This window comes from Hyperolius riggenbachi, chromosome 6 (assembly GCF_040937935.1).
Source record: "Hyperolius riggenbachi isolate aHypRig1 chromosome 6, aHypRig1.pri, whole genome shotgun sequence".
NCBI classification, from domain to species: domain Eukaryota; kingdom Metazoa; phylum Chordata; class Amphibia; order Anura; family Hyperoliidae; genus Hyperolius; species Hyperolius riggenbachi.
This window is the reverse complement of record NC_090651.1, coordinates 93,992,970-94,013,575: the sequence shown is the minus strand read 5'-3', so window position 1 is coordinate 94,013,575 and position 20,606 is coordinate 93,992,970. Positions and strand designations below refer to the sequence as shown.

Below are 20,606 nucleotides of genomic sequence, written 5' to 3'. Positions count from 1 at the left end.
TGAGCATTTGATATATTGTGGTGAAGAATTTACCATTCCCTACATATGACTTTCTAAACCTGCGCTGACCTTTGATGTATGCCTGACTTCTGAACTTTTGGACATTGTTCTTCTCAGCGGCGGTTCAATTGTCCCTTGGCGCCGATATATTTGTTACTAAAGATTGGCTATATGCTTGTTTCTGGTGTGATTCGGACAGTACTTCAGCCAAATAGATCAGCAGGTCTTCCAGGAAACTGGTATTGTTTAAAAGGAAATAAATATGGCAGCCTCCATATTTTTTTCACTACAGTTGTCCTTTAAGATGATGAAATGGGAGGGAACATAACAGCAAGCATGCCCCCTTCCTGTCTAAAAATCTTTTTTAAGCCAAAAGGCAAACTTTTCAAGGAGTGATTCTAGAGACATGGGGGACCAAGTAGAGGAGACACAGCAGGGAGAGAGTGGGCATAGAGAGAGCTGGCACAGAGGAAACACAGCGAGCAGAGAGCTGGCACCGAGGAGACACAGAGAGCTGACACAGAGGAGAGACAGAGCTGGCAGAGAGAGGGGGGGGGGGGTACAGAGAGACAGATCTGGCACAGAGACGGAAACAGGGGGAACAAAGCTTGATTTGAAAAAAGTTGTGAATCGAAATTGTGATTTCAGACAGAAATTGCTCGATTCAATCCTCCTAAAATCGTTCAGGCCAATTGGGTAGCTTTGTCCCAGGTCAGATGAGCTTTAGAGTGAACATAAACTCTAGCTGTTAAAGTAAATGGGACTCCTTTAAAAAAAAAAGAAAAAGAAAAGATACTTCAGGTGAAGGAAGGCTCTGGGTCCTGATGAGCCTTCCCTCTCCTCTCCCGGTGCGGTCGTTGTGGAATCAGCTTCCTCGTTTAAATCCCCCGCCGCAGGGACTTCGGAAGTCTTCAGACAGGGGGCTCAATACTGCACACTCGTGAGATAGGGCGCTTGCGCTGTATAGAGCAGCCTGAAGTACGGAGGACTCTGCTCCCAAAGACTTCCAAAGTCACCTTCGCCAGTGGAGTAAGAAGTATTTGACCAATTTAATCAAATACTGCTCCCGGGGACAGTGCTGCATCGGAACATAAGAGGGAAGGCTCATTAGGACCCAGAGCCTTCCCTATCCATAGCTAAGTATCTGGTTTTTTGTTTTTTTGTTTTTTGGTTTTTTTTTTTTTACAAGCAGTTCCCATTTACTTTAAAGGAAATATAAAGCATTACAAAAAAGGTTAGATACTCACCAAGGGAGACAGAAGGCTCTGGATCCCATAAAGAGTTCCCGCTCCATACCCTCATTCATGTGCTGTTCCCCAGTGAAGTTCTGCACCTTCGGGACTCCTGCAGTCTTCGGAAGTAATTGCGTCACAGTGCACTACCCGAGGTGGGTGCATCTGAACTACGCATGCTGCATGTTCAGTTCAGATCTCTGTGATATGAGCTAAAGTATTTAATTGGGGTCTGGCACTGGAGTGAGGTGATGTAGAGCAGGGCTTTTCAACCCTGTCCTCAAGTACCACCAACAGTGCATGTTTTGTGGAAATCCACAGAGGCAGTTAATCAGCTCTGCTGAGACACTAATTACCTCACCTGTGCATGTTTGTGGTTTTCTGCAAAACATGCACCGTTGGTGGTACTTTGGGACAGGGTTGAAAAGCCCCAGTGTAGAGGACGGTGAAGTCTCTATGGGTTCCAGAGCCGTCCCCCGCCATAGGTGAGTAACTATTTTTTTTTCTTTGTCCCTTTTAGATTTACTCGGTGGCAACACATTGCATTACTGCAACACATTGCATCGTGGTCCTCTCCCCCGTTACAATGGGCGTTAAAGCCTGCAAGATATGAAAAGCTGCTTGCGATGCAACGGAAGTGCTCCGGGCATAGCAGGAGTAATGCACAAGTGCGTTACCCTGCGATTTCTTAAAGGGAACCTGAAGCGAGTAAAATTATTTAAAATAAATACATGACGTAGCTGCAAATGAATATTACATACTTAGCTCGCTGGCAGTTCCTCTCAGAAGCTCACCATTTTCTTCTTACAGTGATCCCTTCCAGTTCTGACAATATTTTGTCAGAACTGAAATACACCAGTTATTGTCAGTTATATATCAGCAGTTGTTAGTTACAACTGTGCAAGGTAATGTCCATGTTTCCCTTGTGGCTCAAGTGGGTGATATTACAGTTTAACCGTGTGCTGACCAGGAAGCTGTTATGGGGTAATGGCCATTTTTAAAATGGGGGATGGAGAATTCCATAGATTAGTGGACAAATGGGACGCAGGAGAGGAGAAAGAGAATGAGTAGACTACACAGGAGGTAAGTATGACCTGCGTATGGTTATTTTGCATTTTTATTTTCAGTTCAGGTTCTCTTTAAGTTGCTAGTTAATTTTTTTCTTCTTTGGTCGAACTGTGGCTATATTGTGTGACTTTTGGGCTACCGCAGGGCAGCAGTGTAAAAGTACCCTTACAAAAAAAGCTATTTTTTTTATATCCGCCTCTCTGCCATGATTGTATACCTGTCCGATGCTGATGTGAGATTCTTGAGATAGCCTTTCTATCACTATTGCCTTTTAGGGCTGGGTCACACTACAAGCGCTCTTCCGAGCGCTTTGTGATTTTAAAAGCTCTTGTAATGTTGTGTGTGTTCTGTGTGTGATTTTGTAAAACCCCCATCGCATTGCATTAGCAAGAGCTTTTCAAATCATTAGCGCTTAAAAGGCACTTGCAGTGTGACGCAGCCTTTAGAGATGATTACGGAGATGCTTATTTTTCTAACTTGGTGCAATATGTACATTTGACTTCCCTCCCTCAAACCTGTCTGAGTCTATCTTTATAGAATGTGCCTCTTTCCTTGCAGCCTGACTGCTGGTGCGCTGCTCTCACATGGTTCTGTAAAATAAAATATCTGTGCAGTTTTTTGTGCTCAGGTAATGGTTCTGAACTTCCACTCGATTTAGTTGACCTGCATAATCCTTTGTCATCTCTGCTGGAATCCATTTCATTGCAACGCTGACTTCTTCCAATAGGTTCGCATAGATGGCTACAATTACACAGGCATGGGAAACTCTACAAACAAAAAAGATGCCCAGAGTAACGCTGCCCGGGACTTTGTAAATTACCTGGTGCGACTTGGAGAGATAAGAGCTGAAGAAGTGCCGTCACTGGGGGTAAGGGCTGGTCATCTCTTCTCTACATAGAAGGGTGTATGTAGTAATACTGACGTGTTCGCTAATACTTCTTTTCATTGCAGGCCTGCCAGGCAGATGATACGGATGGGTTTGCACCGGTGAAGAATGAACCAGGTGATGGCCCTGTCGGAGGTCCATTGCCACCCCACTTGGCACTGAAAGCTGAAGCTAGCAGTAAGTATTGTTAGAAGCTAAGTTATGAGTTCTCTTGGGCAGAGTAGTTGCTGTATGTTATGGAATTCCAAGATTCTCTCCAGTCTTGTGCCGTTTCCCTTCTCACCATTGTACAAAGATTAATAAATACAAAATGGCATTTACTTACTAAATCTAGAAATGAGTCACAGGGTTGCATGACTCGTACTGCTGCACTTCTGGGGTCAAGGACTGTTACATTCTGGAGGGCGAAGGACTGTTACATTCTGGAGGGCGAAGGATGTCTATTGTGGCTGCTTTGGTGCACTCAACTTGAGATGGGGATACACAACTCATTCAACCCCTTCCCAGTGTGCTGAATGTAGGGGGGGTTAAGGCAGCAAACTCGCAGGATATGTCAGGTGAGGCATCTGTCCAGAAACAGAAACCATGCCAAAGCACAGATTATGTGACTGCCCGGCTAATCTGCCATTGTTCACACTTTAATTTATTTTTATAGTTCTCTTAGTACACTGATTGAGGGGAGGGTTGAAGAACAAGACTAACAATAAAAATTGAGACACATTGGCTGATGTGGTTTGAAAGAGAGACAGGCTTGGTAGTTGGGAAAGATAGAGAAGGTTTATAACTGGAGGGAAGATATCTGTGGAAAAGGTAAGGATGAAGAATGTGGTTAAAGCAGGGGTGCCCATTGCATGGATTGCGATCGACCAGTAGATCCCTCCTATGTGTTGTGCATATGCTGCAGTTGTGGCTTGCATCTGTAGTTCGTCTACTTGGTACATCGCTTTCAGTTTATAATTTTGAAAGTAGCTCTAATAGTGTGGGTTACTCTGGGTTAAAGTGTGACAAGGGGAACAAGGATTATTACCCTTTAGTCTCAGTGCCCTCGGTGTCCTCCTGGTCTCCTCTGCTGCTGGCACCCCCATTTAACCTCCCTAGCGTTCTGGAGGAGGTAGGCTCGTCCAGAGACGCCGAAGGCCATCGCTCAGGCCCTGCTGGGCCGATTTGAATAATTTTTTTTTTTTTTTTGAAACGCCCAGCTAGCACTTTGCTAGCTGCGTGTTTCTCCGATCTGCCGCATAATGGGGCCTACCAGACCCCGTGCGCAGCCTGGCCAATCAGTGCCAGGCAGCGCTGAGGGGTGGATCGGGACTCCCTATGATGTCACGATGTCGATGACTTCATTCCGTTCGCGGACCATGGCGACGGGGAAAGCCCTCAAGGAAATCCCGTTCAGAACGGGATTTCCTGACGGGCATAGGCGCCGGCGGCGATCGGAAGGGTGGGTGGGAATTGGCAGGAGGAGGGGGGGAGGGGTGTATCATGTAGCTAGCGCTAGGCTAGCTACATGATTTAAAAAAAAAAAAATTGGGTATAAAAAAAAAAAAACATGCACAGCCGTGCGGCTGCGCATAATCAGAACGCCCAGCAGGTTAAGGCACTCAGCTGAGACAGCGCATACGCAGTAGCCTGTAACCTGATTTTGGGCTATTGCGCATACGATTGAACTCAGTCGAGGAGGCTCCTGGCTTGGAACAACACATGCGCAATAGCCTGCGACCCGGCTAGATCATGGACTAGAATTATTTTGACCGACAGCAACACAGTAAAGGAGACCGGGAGGATGCCAAGGGAGCTGGAAGAAGCCCCAGGTAAGTGCAATCCTCTTGCTCTTCTCGTCTTAGGTTCACTTCAAGGCATGTGTAATGGAAGAGTAAAGATGGGATGGGAAAAGATCAAGGGCATAGACTACACTGGCTGTTTCCAACCATGCATTGCACTTCACTCCAACACAATGCATGGTTGCATACAATTTAGTTGAAATGCTTGTGCGATTTTATCCGCTATAAATGATTTGTTATTGAAAATATTTTTATACCTTGCGAGTATAAAAGAGTGAGGCTTTTTTTTTTTTCTTCTTTTTTTTGCTGAAAAACTGGTGCGTTTTTAAAGGGAACCTGAATTAAAGTGTACCAGAGATAAAAATAAAAAATACATATCTGGGGCTTCCTCCAGCCCCCTCCGGCCTGATCGCTCCCTTGGCACCTGTCCTCCACCTTGTGTTACTACCCTAATGCTTTTAGCTAGAAAACCTGAACAAGCATACAGATCGGGGGTTTCTAACAAGATTAGCTGCATGCTTGTTTCAGGTGTGTGTTCAGACACTACGGATGCCAGCGAGATCAGGACTGCCAGGCAACTGGTATTGTTTAAAGAAATAAATATGTAAGTCTCCTTATCCCACTTGCTTCAAGTTCCCTTTAAAGAGACTCTGAAGCGAGATTAAAACGCTGCTATCCCGCGGCAGAACGAGGGGCCTTTACCCCCCAATTCCCCCCCCCCTTCCTGCAAAATCCACGACCAGCTTGGTCGTAGATTTTGTTGCTCATGGAGGCAGAGCTTTCGGCTGTAGCTCTGCCTCTCAGCGCGTCTATAAGCGGCGGATCTGCGCCTCTCCCCCACCCCTCTCTGTGAAGGAAGACTGAGAGGCGCGGGAGAGAGGCAGAGATCAGCGCTGATAGACGCGCTGAGAGGCAGGCTGCGGCCATTAGCCCTGCCTTAACAGGAACCGATCCCCAGACACCACGGAGGGGATTTGGGGGGTAAAGTCCCCTCATTCTGCCGCGGAATAGCTGCGTTTTAGCTGGGGCAAACATGCCCCTGTTGAATATAAGGTGAAAAGCGAGTTTTAATCTCGCTTCAGATTCTCTTTAAGGGTTCTTTCACACTAAATCAGTTGCTGTTAAAGAGGAACTGTCATGAGAATGTTAAAATTTAAAACCCATACAAATAAGTACATTTCTCTCAGAGTAAAATGAACCATAAATGACTTCTCTCCTATGTTGCTGTCACTTACAGCAGGTAGTAGAAATCTCACATAACCGACAGGTTTTGGGCTAGTCCAACTGTCCATAGGGGATTCTCAGAATGGCCTTTATCCTTTATAAAGACATTCCTTGAAAATGATTAAAGGGGCACTATGGCTAAATTCTTTGTTTTTTGTGGCTGTGATATTTATGTGATATTTATAGCTGTATGTGGAGAATAGTTAGGAACATGCAATGTGGCAGATTATTTTTTTTCTTTTTACACTAACACCATCCTTGTGTAGGTTTAGAGTCGCGTCGGCGGATTTACCTCACTGACGCGACTCAGGCTAATCCATTATGGTGCAGGAGGCATCTTTCCCTGCTGTTGTTCTGCCGTTGTGCTGCCGTTGTTGGTCTCCCCTCTCGGAAGCGCTGGTAGCATATTCCATATTCCATCTTTCAACTGCACAATCGTGCAGTTACATAGCTCTCCCCATCAGCCATAAAGTGTATCAATGTGCCGCCGTGCAGTGCCAGTGGCACGCAACCTCCATCTGCGGTGGGAAGCAACCGCCGTGTGGAGAGGGACGCAGCCTCACTGATGATGCTGCCCGGCAAGGACCCCTGTAGCGAAGCTGGCAATGAAACGGACACCTATTGTTGTCCGTTTCTATGGTTACCAGCCTTCGCTGTTTGAAGTGCGCAGTGTAGCGGCGGCATGAGAGAGCAAACAACGCATCTGCTCTCATGCCGCCGCTACACTGCGCACTTCAAACAGCGAAGGCTGGTAACCGTAGAAACGGACAACAGTAGGTGTCCGTTTCATTGCCAGCTTCGCTACAGGGGTCCTTGCCGGGCAGCATCATCAGTGAGGCTGCGTCCCTCTCCACACGGCGGTTGCTTCCCACCGCAGATGGAGGTTGCGTGCCACTGGCACTGCACGGCGGCACATTGATACACTTTACGGCTGATGAGGAGAGCTATGTAACTGCACGATTGTGCATTGAAAGATGGAATATGCTACCAGCGCTTCCGAGAGGGGAGACGGCAGAACAGCAGCAGGGAAAGATGCCTCCTGCTCCATAATGGATTAGCCTGAGTCGCGTCAGTAAGGTAAATCTGCCGATGCGACTCTAAAGCTGGCCACTAACGGTCCAATTTCTAGCGCAAAATCGTTCGAGCGATCAGAAAATCTGATCGGACGAAAAATCGTTCACTACACCATTAACTAACCAATCATTGCTTCCTATCTATCACGACCACCAAGAAAATCCAAATTTTCGTTCAACGAAAATTCATTCGGGCGACATTTTTTTCACTCGTTCATAATCGATTGTGTCCACCAATGGAGATTATTTACAACCAATCCGATCAGAATTTCTGATCGCTCAAACGATTTTTCGCTAGAAATTGGACCGTTAGTGGCCAGCTTTAACCTACACAAGGATGGTGTTAGTGTAAAAAGAAAAAAAATAATCTGCCACATTGCATGTTTCTAACTATTCTCCACATACAGCTATAAATATCACAGCCACAAAAAACAAAGAATTTAGCCATAGTGCCCCTTTAATACAAAGATGCTAGTCAGCCTCCCTGCTCGCTGCACACTATTTTGGCAGTTGGACGGAGCAATTGCCATTCACTAAGTAAAAAAACTGGCAAAGATTTGTATTCCTTGCATAAAGTAACCAAAACCAGGTTTAGATCCATTGTTTGCAAACCAATCATGATTGAAATAGTGCAGAATGTTACTGTTGCATTATTTAAGCTACGTTCTACAGCAAATATTGTCATTCATTTTTTTTTTTTTTTTTTTTTCCTTAGCAACGCCCTCCTTTGGAAGAGGTGCAGGAAGTTCGGGATATGGCCCTCAAACTGGTGGTGCTACCTGGGAGCGTGGAGCCAATCTGCAGGACTACTATTCCAAGAGAGACGAGCAGGAGGCTGAAGCTGTATGTTCCTTCATTACTAAAAATACTTCTATTAATTATTGTGCAAACACTCAAAACCATAGGTTCTCAAACTGGGTCTCGCGGCACCCTGGTGCGCCGTGAACTCATCCCATGGGTGCCGCAGCTGCCCTCCCAATACTGTTCTAATCTTCTCCAGTACTTCAATGTCCTACCCTGCACTGTATTATCAGACGCAGGCTGGCTGTGTCTGCATGCAGAGCCAGGGCGAGAGAATCCCTCCCCCGCCCCCTGTACTTTGACAGCACAGTGGGAGGCAAGGGGGAGAGGATTTATACCGCATTGGCTGGCCATCCGAGTAACCCCGCCTCCCCATGGAGAACAGCTAGTGATGCGAAGCGGGAGTGTACATATGGAGAGAGGATCTAATAGTGCCACTAGCCCTTCTCTTCACCAGGCCAGGGACTGCAGAGACAAAGCATGTGCAAGGTAGAATTTGTGGGACATACTGCATTCTCCTAACTGTCAGCCCATGCTGTCTGCCCTCCCCCCACATCATCAATACAGCCCAATTTCTGCCTGCTGCCTCTTTCTTTTTACCATCAATGTGCCTTTATTCTGCTCCTAGCACCCCCACACTCTGCTCCTAGCACCCCCACACTCTGCTCCTAGCACCCCCACACTCTGCTCCTAGCACCCCCACACTCTGCTCCTAGCACCCCCACACTCTGCTCCTAGCACCCCCACACTCTGCTCCTAGCACCCCCACACTCTGCTCCTAGCACCCCCACACTCTGCTCCTAGCACCCCCACACTCTGCTCCTAGCACCCCCACACTCTGCTCCTAGCACCCCCACACTCTGCTCCTAGCACCCCCACACTCTGCTCCTAGCACCCCCACACTCTGCTCCTAGCACCCCCACACTCTGCTCCTAGCACCCCCACACTCTGCTCCTAGCACCCCCACATGCTGCGCACACGCTGCGCACACGCTGCTCGCAGCACCCGCACCCGCTGCTCGCAGCACCCGCACCCGCTGCTCGCAGCACCCGCACCCGCTGCTCGCAGCACCCGCACCCGCTGCTCGCAGCACCCGCACCCGCTGCTCGCAGCACCCGCACCCGCTGCTCGCAGCACCCGCACCCGCTGCTCGCAGCACCCGCACCCGCTGCTCGCAGCACCCGCACCCGCTGCTCGCAGCACCCGCACCCGCTGCTCGCAGCACCCGCACCCGCTGCTCGCAGCACCCGCACCCGCTGCTCGCAGCACCCGCACCCGCTGCTCGCAGCACCCGCACCCGCTGCTCGCAGCACCCGCACCCGCTGCTCGCAGCACCCGCACCCGCTGCTCCCAGCACCCGCACACGCTGCTCTTTTCTCTCCAGCACCCTCAGTGCATTTCTTAGAGGAGAACTCCTAAGTGTTTGAGGAACTCTACCTTATTATTTTGGGTATTCGAAAGGGAAAGTGCTGCATAATTATCTACGAATTTAGGGGGTAGTCTGCCTTATTATGCTTTGGGATTTAAGGTAGGACTCACCCCTCTAAATCCTCAAACATGATTAAATCCCCAAGCATAATAAGGCAGAGCCCTCCTTTAACCTGCAAACCTAAATTAGGCAGAATCTGGAGGGTATGTGGCTTTCCTAATGGAAGGCGGGGTGTTAAAAGGGGGATATCGCCTGCCCATCTAAATGGGGCTACTGTCTACCTAAATAGGTATGTTGCCTAACTAAAGGGGAACACTGACCACCTGGTAGGGACACTAAAGGGGACCACTACAGGTGTAACATGGATGAAGCCTATCTAAAGGGGGATATTTCCTAACTTAAGCTTTTCATTACCTACCTTAAGGGGGGACACTGCCTGCTTAACTGGGGTGCTATGTAACTAGAGGGGGAATGTTTCATATGGTGTTTGTAATACATATAGTTGGGCAATATTTGATGCAAAATACGGCAACCAGAATTGTTTTTGCTAAGGGGTGCCTTGAAAAAATTTCAGCCATCCAGGGTGCCTTGACCTGGAAAAGTTTGAGAACCACTGCTCTAAACTGCTAGCTTGGCACCCTCTGTAGACCTCTTTTTAGGATCTTTGTAAATGCTTTCTTGTTTCTGTTTTGTGTTTAGACTCTGGAGTCAGAAACAGTGGACTTGAATGCAGGGCTGCATGGGAACTGGACACTTGAGAATGCCAAATCTCGCCTCCATCAGTTTTTCCAGAAAGAAAAGACTCAAGCTGACTATAAGTATTCACAAGTAGGGCCTGATCACAACAGGTTTGTGTTTTTGCTTTAATTCTTGGTCAGAGCTTCTGGCAAGTGATATTTTAACCTCCTGAGCGGTAACCCGGAAAGTCAGGCTCGGGGCTGGAAATCCGCAGCTCAGAGCGGTAACCCTGAGCCTGACTTGTAGCCGCAACGAGGTTAATGCAGAGCATAGCGCACAGTGGGCGTTTCTATTTACCTACCCCAAGATTCAGATGCTGGCAGCCGTTCTCCTTCCTGTCCTCGTAGTGCTCTGGATCCCTCTGGTGTGATCGCCATTTGTCGATCTGATGACAGCCGGCGATCTCACCATAGTTACAGTGCCACCCGGAGGACTGAAGGAGAACTGCAGCGCTGCATCCCAGGATGGTAAGTGCAGGGGCTGCTGCAGGCACTCTCGTGGTATGATTTTTTTAGATCCTAAAATCAGGAAGGAATCCAACCTCCAGGTACGTTAAAGGAGAACTGTAGTGAGAAGTATATGGAGAGTGCCATATTGATTTCCTTTTAAGCAATACCAGTTGCCTGGCTAGCCTGCTGATCCTCTGCCTCTAATACTTTTAGCCATAGCCCCTTTACAAGCATGCAGCAGATCAGGTGTTTCTGACATTTTTGTCAGATCTGACAATATTAGCTGCATGCTTGTTTCTGGTGAGATTCACTCTACTGCAGGCAGATAGCTTAGCAGGGCTGCCAGGCAACTAGTATTGCTTAAGGCCTTGTTCACATCTGCTGTGCTGCGTGTGAAAGCGCGTGGTAAAAAACCGCATGCGCTTTAGTGCGCGTTTCTGTGCGTTGCGCTGTGCTTCTTTAAAGCACGTTTTGCTTGTTGTACCAGCAGCAGTTGTCAATAAAACTTTGTTTTTGTATGTAAATGTATTTTTTTTCTCCAATTAGGGGTAAAAACCGCATGCGCTTCTATGCGCTTGTACGCGCTTCTATGCGCTAAAAAATCGCATCCATTCACTTGCATTGATGTGCGCTTTCCAGCTCAACGCACAGAAATGCATGCAACCCTACGTTTCTGTAACGTAGCGCATAGATGTGAACCAGCTACATTTAGTTACATGGGAAAGTAAATACTTTGCTGATCGCACAGGGCAGTGCGCTGCAAAAAGCGCACAGAAACGGCCCTGATGTGAACGAGGCCTAAAAGAAAATCAATATGGCAGCCTCCATATACCTCTCACTACAGTTCTCCTTTAAGGTGGCCGTGGTGAACATTTTCTCTGGGAGATGCTTGCCTCGAGGGGGAAGCCTCTAGATCCTAAAGAGGCTCCCCTGTCCTCTTCAGCAGAGGCGATCCAGCAGTGGGACTCCCGTTTTTTACTGCTGCATGCAGGCGCACTTGCAGCTTTCCACTTAGGCTCCGAGGGAATTGGCCTGCGTTGTTGAAAGGACCCGATTGAACTGTATTTCCACCAAAGCCTGAGCAGAAAGCCGCTGATGCAGTCAAAATTAAATTGTCGCTCTGTGCTGTCAGCACTGGATCAGGCTGGCGGAGGTAGATGGGGGGAACTCTCATTAGGATCCAGAGGCTTCCCCCTCCCAAGATAAGTACCCCTAGAGGCACTTTTTCTCTACAGGTTTATTTTAACCTCCTTAGTGGAAATCATGAGTTCAGCTCGGCGTGGAAAAAAACAAGCCAGGGGCGGTAACCCCGAGCTGAACTCATGGTAGCTGCCGAGAGGTGGGCGATCCCAACATCAGCCACCATTCTTCTTCCTCTCCTCCGGGGCTCTTCTTCCCCTTGGTGAGATCGCAGTCTGTCATCATGAGGACAGCCAGCAATCTCACTATAGGGTTACAGTGCCACCTAGAGGACAGAGAGAAAACTGCAGCACTGGATCCCAGGGAGGTGAGTGCTGAGCTTCTGCAAAACTCTATAGCAGCATGATTTTTTTTTCCAGGTTTTATGATCTAAAAGCTTGCAAAAAAAAAATGCACTACTTTTAGACCCTAAAATATGGAAAGAATCATAACTCAAAGGGGGTGGTTTTTCGTAGATGAAAGATGTTTTGATTCACTGTTATACTTTGTGCCGTTATGTGTTGTATTACCCAGCTAGATCTCCTGCCCTGGGCTTGTGTGTTTCTCAGCCTGCCAATGTAATGGAGAGTATTACAAGGAAGTATTTCATTTACTCCCAGTAAAACTCGCACAACACAAAATTGTTTGTAAAACTTTCAGAAGAATTTTCAGGGCCTAGTTTTTCATGATATATGCGATCTATTACATTTCAAACAAACGAAAAAGAAAGCTTGTTTTAGTTGCAGGCATCTTTAAATGACCCGACACAATGGCCATCAATTGACTAAGCTTTACCAAACACACTATCAAACGTTTGATAATTTACCTTATGGGTAAAATCTAATTTTGAATTCACTAAGGTGTTATAGATTTATTGAACGTTTTATCGATAAAACGTTCGATAAATCTATAGCACCCTAGTACGTTCAAAATTAGATTTTACCCTTGAGGTAAATAATCAAACGTTTGATAAAGTGTTTGATAAAGCCTAGTCAATTGAGGCCAATGACTTCATTGAAATTTTTGATGATGGATTGATATAAGGGTGACATTGGGAATCAATACTTTTTTCCTCTCCTGACATGGGATGATGCCTAGGCTGGACTAAGTAAATCCCATGTGAAGTAAATGGCTGATTACTGATTCCTGGTGTCACTCTCTTCAGGTGGACAAGAGGTCGGCTGAGAAATGCACAGGCACCATGGGCTGCTAGGGAGACACTTACTACAGGTCAGTGCACTGTGGTTGGGAACAAAAAAGGTTGTCCTTGGAAGTGGTGGAGAGCTATGCCACTAAGGGCCCATTCACACTAGAAATCGCTAAAAACGCAAACGCTGAGCGATTTTCTGGAGTTTTTTCCTAGTGATTTCCCAGGGGTTTTTTTTTGTTTACTGTATAGAAAGCGTTTTTCCAGCAATTAGCGTTTTGCGAGATTCCTGGTTCACTAAGCTTCAGAATGAAGCCTTGTCTTTAATTAAGCCTTGCAGAATCGCTCAAAAAACTCTGTAGGCAACGAGTTTGCATTTCAGCAAATCGCTTAGATGAGAACACTTCCATATTCTTTCATTGTACACATGTTTTTCAAATTGTTAGCGATTTTCAACAATGCTGAAAATGCACAAGTGTGAATGGGCCCTAACTGCGTGTGGCTGACTGTTGTGAACAACGTTTGGCATGTGTCCTCTGTGTTTTGGGGAAATGTGAAACTAGTTTTTACATTCTCAGCTTGCTACACTTTGAAACCTTGCCTTGGACATGTTTGTAAATGATTTCATCAGTAGCCATCAGGGGCTAGGATTACAGTGACTTGTTCTGCTCGTGGCCCCACTCCCTCCCTTGGCCCTGCGCCTACTCGGTATGGCGTTGGGATGCAGGTGGACGCAGACGCTTCTAATGGTGCCCATACATGGTACAGTTTTTTTCAATTTTTTTTTACTAGATAATTTAGTTTGATTATTCCATTAGATCGAATATAAAGATATTTCCAACATGTCCCGTCCGATATGGTTTTCATTGAAATCGTTCGTTTTTCTTGATAATAAAAAATAGATTCTTTTACATTTTAAATCGAACGCTTTGGTCGAATGGAAAAATCGAATGTTTTTATTGTATCGTGTATGGGCACCATTAATTGGATGTGGTTTTACATGTATTTTAAAGTTTACAATTTTCGTGGTAGTGGTCCTTTGAGGCTGTCACGGCGCAGGCACAGACCATACTGGGCTTGTACTATACACTCCTGGTGCCATCAGCGGGAGCGAGTATCCCTTTAAAGACTGAAATCCATCATAGTTATTAAAAAGGAATTGGAAAAAATGGTTATGCATTCATTTGAATTTAGTAGTTCTGAATGTAATTTCAATTCAGTTAGACCACATTCACAGGGGTGCGTTTCAGCACAATGGCTGCTGCTCTCTCAGCACAATGGCTGCACCGCCAATGAGTTCTTCACAGTGTGCCTGGTGCGTTGCAGTGTAATGAAGTGCGGTACTGTAATGCACTTGACATGTATGTGATGGAACATGCGGCGGCACTTTCCCGATGTGTTGCATTCCTGTAACAGCAATGACGCAATGGTCACTGTGAGCATGTCCTTAAAGTAAACCTGGGATGAACGAAAGTAAAAGTTTTCTACCTACCTGGGGCTTCCTCCGCCTGATCCGTCTCGCAGCCTTTCTCCGCCTCCTGCATTCTCCGCTATGGCTCCTGGTAACTTTGAGGATCATCGTACGCCTGCTCAGTAGAGTGGAGGTGATCAGGCTTGGCTATTTCCACCAGACCCAAGCGGGAAGCTGATACATCGCTTGGGCCTGGCTTGCATATGTAAATATTATGGTGCCTGTTTTTCCAGGGGAGCCAGCACTGGATCAGGACTGCAGAAGAGGACGTCGAAAGCCTCATTAGGGCTTGGCGGTGAGCTGGCCGCAGGGTGAGCCCAATGACCGCTCACCCTTCTGCCACTCAAATCCCCAGCAGCATTAAATACTATTTCTCCTCCGAGTGATGTAATTTTTTTTTTATTTGGAGGTATAAAGAAAATTATAACATACAGTGATTAAAGCGTATTAGACAGATACAAGAACCAAGTTACATTTAGGTTTTAAGCAAGTATCTTTTGTGTTGATCCTCCATCATTTTTAAAACATTTTTTACATAATAAACTTACAATTAGTAGAGACAATGAGGATCTTAAGAAAGATCTGTTGATATAAGAACAATTATTCATTTTAGACAAGTTGGTTTTAGTTTTACGGTAAAAATTACCCTTCCCGAGACAAGTTCCCCAAGTAACCACCAACCCACCCCCTCCCCCTGAAGTTTGGACATTTACAATCCAAGAACAAAACATGTTTGCAATATAATTTTGGGTCTGTATTTAAAGGGATACTGTAGGGGGGGTCGGGGGAAAATGAGTTGAACTTACCCGTGGCTTCTAATGGTCCCCCGCAGACATCCTGTGCCCGCACAGCCACTCCCCGATGCTCTGACCCTGCCTCCGGGTCACCTCTGGAATTTCAGACTTTAAAGTCGGAAAACCACTGTGCCTGCGTTGCCGTACCCTCGCTCCCGCTGATGTCACCAGGAGCATACTGCGCAGACACAGACCATACTGGGCCTGTGCAATACGCTCCTGGTGACATCAGCGGGAGCGAGGACACGGCAACGCAGGCGCAGTGGTTTTCAGACTTTAAAGTCTGAAATTCCAGAAGTGAACTGGAGGCGGGGCCGGAGCCTCGGTGAGTGGCTGCGCCAACACAGGATGTCTGCGGGGGACCATTAGAAGCCCCGGGTAAGTTCAACTCATTTTCCCCCAACTCCCCTACAGTATCCCTTTAAGCAAAACTAAACCACAGCTCACATAGAAGTGTCTTTACTTCCACTTGTTGGCATACATTTGCATTTTTGATAGAACACCCAATTTTTTACTGGATTAATAACTGCCTTTAATGGTGAACTCCCTTTGAGGAAATGTGTGTGTTTTATGCCTAATGTTGAACTTGTCTGTTCCACAGGAGCTTTATAGCAGAAATGACCCTCTTTGTTAAACAACTTGGACGGCGTAAGTGTATCACTTATTTATTTATTCTTATGTCTCATAGACTTGTTTCAAAAATACCTTAGCTGTAGCAGTAATTGGCTAAAGGAAATATGTTAGAATGTTATGAAAACCACCCTGTAGTGTTATGAGAGCATAATCTTTATTGGCAAGGCTTTGAGTTTTTATAGTAAAGGTGTAATTGATGTTTTAACAGGAGTATACATTTGTCAGAAGATATTTTAGATCAGTGGTCCTCAAACTAAAGCCCTCGGGCCAAATGCGGCCCCCTGAGGCTTTTTTACCGGCCCCCCACACACAAAATGTATTCCTTATAGATTTGGTCTGCTGCATCTTTCAATATTGGTGGCCTGCATATAGAATAGCAGTTCTGGCACCAACCTTCCACATGGAAGCCAGAAAGCAGTAATTTGCTGGCTTCTGGGTTGTGCTGCAGGCTTTTGCAGGCCATTGGGTGACATTATGGCTCACATATGACTTGCTATGTTAGGGTCACGATATCTGCACTGTATTGGTGGCATAATAACTGCACATGCTACGTTGGAGGGCATGATATCTACACATGCTGTGTTTGGGGGGGGGAGCTACTATCTGCACATCATGTATTGGGGGCATAACATCTGCTCTGGTTAAATGGGAGACCTGAGGCCTGCCCATGTTAATAGACGCTGTCTACAATACCTAGGCTCAATGTTATGTATTTCTACATCATTTCATGTATACTCCGGCCCCCCAGCAGTCTGAAGGATGTTGCCTGGCCCTTGACTGAAAAAGTATGGAGACCCCTGTTTTAGATAATGCAGATGATATTTACATGCCTTTTTTCCATTGTGGTTATAACAGTAGCCTCTTTCATCAGTCGTGTTATCTTGTAGGAATTACCGCCCGTGAACATGGCTCCAACAAGAAGCTGGCTGCGCAGTCCTGTGCTCTGTCCATTGTGCGGCAGCTTTACCACTTGAACGTTATAGAACCATACACTGGAATAACCAAGAAGAAAGAGGGAGAGTCTGTGAGTTCCCCCATGATTCATACATGGCTGCTTACTGTATTAGGGTTGATTTATGCGTACTAACCTCTTTGTTTTTTTGACAAATGGCATACATTGCAAAACCTTTGTATGGACAATAGCACAGCAACATATCTTCTCCAATGTGTTTGAGAATAAAGTGGTAGATACAGTGATACCAAGATACTATGAGAGAGAATGCTACCCTTATGAGCTTGTAGTCTAAGGGGATAGTGGGTAAGCATATAGGGTTAAAGCGGATGCGAGATGAAAAAGTAACTATAACAAGTAAATTGTCTATATAGCTTATCTAACGTTTAGATCGTTTACGCAGCAAATCTAGCTGCACACAGCTTAAAAAGTTGTATTTATTGCTGTGATACAATGAGGGCAACCATGTTCTGTTTGTCTCACTACACTGAGGCAAGCTGATAGCATCTCCAGCCCTCAGCTCAATCCCATCTCCTCCTTCCTCCTCCCCTCTATCCCTGAAATCTCTGGCTAGTAACCGCCTCCTGCCCAGACTGAGCTCCCATAAGACCTTGCTACCTGGGACTGAGTGCCAAGGCTCTCTGAAAAGCTGTGGGCGAGGCTTGTTTCGTTTATAGGGAATTAGAGTATTAAAATAAAACAAAAGTATTTGGCTTGAGGAATGAGTATTATGGAATGAGTAAAAATTTTATCTTGTATCCACTTTTAGGAGAGTATGACATTTTTTCAGAGTGGTAATATGTGGTTTACTGGTTCGCTTAACATTGTCTTCCCCACCCCAGCAATATTGCCAAACCATGCTCGGGGTGAAAAATTACCACTATTAACCAAGTTTGGGGTGACCGCCTGGCAGGTTTATGGTAGAAACAGCAACAACTGAGTTTATAGCCCACCTACCCAGGATCTAAGGCACAAGTGACCTGTCTTTAGTGCTTCCTCTGAGGCTCCCCATCTCTATGGTGTGATCTCGCCGCCAGTCACATGATGATAGACTGCAATCTCGCTGTAGAGATGGAGTGTCACCAGGAGGACAGGATGAAGACCTGCTGTGTGGCCAGATCCCAAGCTAGTTGCAGGATTTTAAAGTTTCAAGTAAAAAAAATTGCACTGCTTTAGACGCTAAAATCCAGAAATAATCAGTGCCTCAGAGGTTAAGATGAAACAATGGTAGGTCACTGACTAAAAGTCCTAGTTCTGATTTTTTTTTTTTTCATAAGAGGAGTAACCTTGTGTGGATTAGAGAAAATTAGCTGAGTGTGGACCTTGAAATTAGTGAAGGTTAAAGAGTTTTTTTAACAAGTTCTGCACAGACATCTGGCTACAGCTGAACAAGCCACTCCTAGGGGAAGGCACTTGTGAAGTGGGCAAGCCTCAGAAAGGTTGCAGCTGCTGTACCAAGGGGGTTTGCAGACAAACCAGGAGTATAGAATGGGATCGAGCAGGCACTGCACATGTTTGGGTCCGGATTTTTGGGGTTAGTTCAGGTGTCCTTTATTAGTGAAGCTCAAAGTATGCAACTTAACCATATGGGAGACAATTTTGATACATTCACTCATGATCTCATGACTTGGGTGCTGTAGCTAGACTCTCTTGCCGTCTTGTTTATTCTGATCTTCATTCTGTACAGATTGAACCCTTCCCGGTGAACCTAAATCCAGATGTTCAAAAACAACTCCAAAATGTTATTCAGGAACTGAATATTGAGTTGCCATATCCTGTAAGTATATACATTTAACTTTGTGTTGTGCATTGTAAACTGTTGACAGGAAATAAGTATCATAGGAGCAAGGCTTGGCTGTCTGATCTTATTACCTAATATAGAAAAGACAGACAGAGAAAATGGCCCTCTATAGCATATTACGGTTTATTTACAAATTTCCACACCCAATTAAATTCAACTTAACTCCCAAGTTGAAAGTATAGTGCAGTGCGTGCCAGAGATGCGCAGATAACAAGCAGTGGCCAGCGACTCTCCTCAGCAGGAAATCCAGTTAGCTGCGCATTCCCCTTGCTAGACACTACATCCACTGTGACGTCACTACGCATTGCGGGCACCCTTCCCATTCCTCAGGTGATCACATAATCCCCGCTAATGCTATTTATAGCCTGGTTCTGCTTGCAAATTTTAACTAAATAATGACATGCCTATGAGCTCTTCTGTATGTTTTCGTCATCTTGTGGTTAATAACTATATTACCTCTCACTATAATAATGAATATAAATATGTATATAAAAAGCAATAAGTCTAGTTGCTGTCACTGACATTCACAGCCCCATAGCAGTTTACAGTATATTTTGGGACGTTTGCATCCATTCAATAGCCTGATGTGATTAAAGATTGCTATCAGCTTAGGCTTTCATCTGATTATTTTATTGATTTGTGAGCTCTGTGATCACCTGGGTGTGTTATTACCTCACTGTGATGATTGGATCACAGCAAATCGCTCAACTTGGAAACTGTTCTGTACTATAAATATTGCCATACATCCTGTTAATATTTCTACAGAACACATACCCAGCAGTGTTCTCCCCAGAATTTTTTTCCAGCCCGGTGGCATGAAAAAGTAGCCGGGTGGGGCAATATGAGAGAATGCAGGGCTGATGCTTCTTTGCGCAACTCTGCTTTTAGCATAGGAGGAGATGAGCCGATGACAGCCGGGTGCTCACCAAAACTAGCCGGATGGAGCACCTGGCAAAAAGAGCCCGGGGAGAACACCGCCCAGTATGGAAGTAATCAGTACTTAACCTGAACATGCAGTCTTGTTGGGATACCTATTGAATTTAGTACATTTAAAGGGACAGCGGTTCTCTTCCTTACTAATGCTGCTGTTGAAAGTAATTCTCTTCTGATGCTTACTGGTATATAAAATTTCCTGACTCACAGAAAGATCACCAGGTTTGTTTTGCTCAGTTCATGTCTTCATCTTTCATTTACAGCCGGAAGATCCTAGCCAAGCAGTGTCTCTTAATCTGGGAAAGCTGGTGCATTTTGAACCCTCTCAGCGGAGCCAAGGCGGTGTGGTGCCATGGTCTCCCCCGCAGGAGAACTGGAATCCTTGGACCAGCAGTAACATCGATGAGGGTCCTCTAGCTTTTGTAAGTCGTTTTTTTTTAAACTTATCTCCATTCTTACAAACAGAAGAAATGCAGTTTTCAGTCAGTGATTAAGCCCAACTAAAGATAGCAGTGCTATATGTCAGCTGACAGAGCCAATAGACTGCTAAAATGTGTGATCTAAATGTGTGATGTAATCTTTGCACTTTAGCACTGGGCACTTTCTTTCCCCTGGCGAGGCACCTGTTTTGGGGGTAAAACATTTAGAGTTTGTGTGGGGTGGTTGCAAAATTTACTGTTAGCAGCGTGGGGTTGGGAGCAAATACTCCCAGTCTACACCTTAGCTTGGCAGTCTTGGCTCTTCTCTGTTTTTAGTGTAATTCATTAAACGTTACATTTTAATACATTTCTATTTCCTCCCAATAGGGTTATCGGTGTGTACCTGTATAAGGATACAAAGCAGTATTTTGTGTTGGTAGCTGTTTGACCAATGTTTTCATTTTCTTTTCTTTTTTTTTATAGGCGACACATGAGCAAATCAGTGCAGATCTGAAGAGTGAGCTTCTGTATCAGTTAGAAAATGACAAGGAACTGCAGCACGTGAGTAGTCAGTTTTGTTTTTGTGAATCAGACAG

General features: G+C 45.7%; 1 protein-coding gene across 2 annotated transcripts in view; it reads left to right on the top strand.

Annotated features, from left to right (window-relative positions):
• Positions 1-20,606, top strand: part of DHX9 (DExH-box helicase 9) — a 64,835-nt gene that overhangs the window by 10,804 nt on the left and 33,425 nt on the right. Inside the window, exons 3-11 of one of the 2 annotated variants that reach the window (XM_068239678.1) lie at positions 3,028-3,168; positions 3,252-3,363; positions 7,980-8,107; positions 10,194-10,342; positions 15,874-15,920; positions 16,793-16,929; positions 18,545-18,634; positions 19,855-20,013; positions 20,494-20,571. In XM_068239678.1, the coding sequence (XP_068095779.1) occupies positions 3,028-3,168; positions 3,252-3,363; positions 7,980-8,107; positions 10,194-10,342; positions 15,874-15,920; positions 16,793-16,929; positions 18,545-18,634; positions 19,855-20,013; positions 20,494-20,571 (1,041 nt within the window). Of the gene's footprint in view, positions 1-3,027; positions 3,169-3,251; positions 3,364-7,979; positions 8,108-10,193; positions 10,343-13,022; positions 13,091-15,873; positions 15,921-16,792; positions 16,930-18,544; positions 18,635-19,854; positions 20,014-20,493; positions 20,572-20,606 lie in introns of those variants that run through there. The other variant, XM_068239679.1, reaches the window with a different exon arrangement.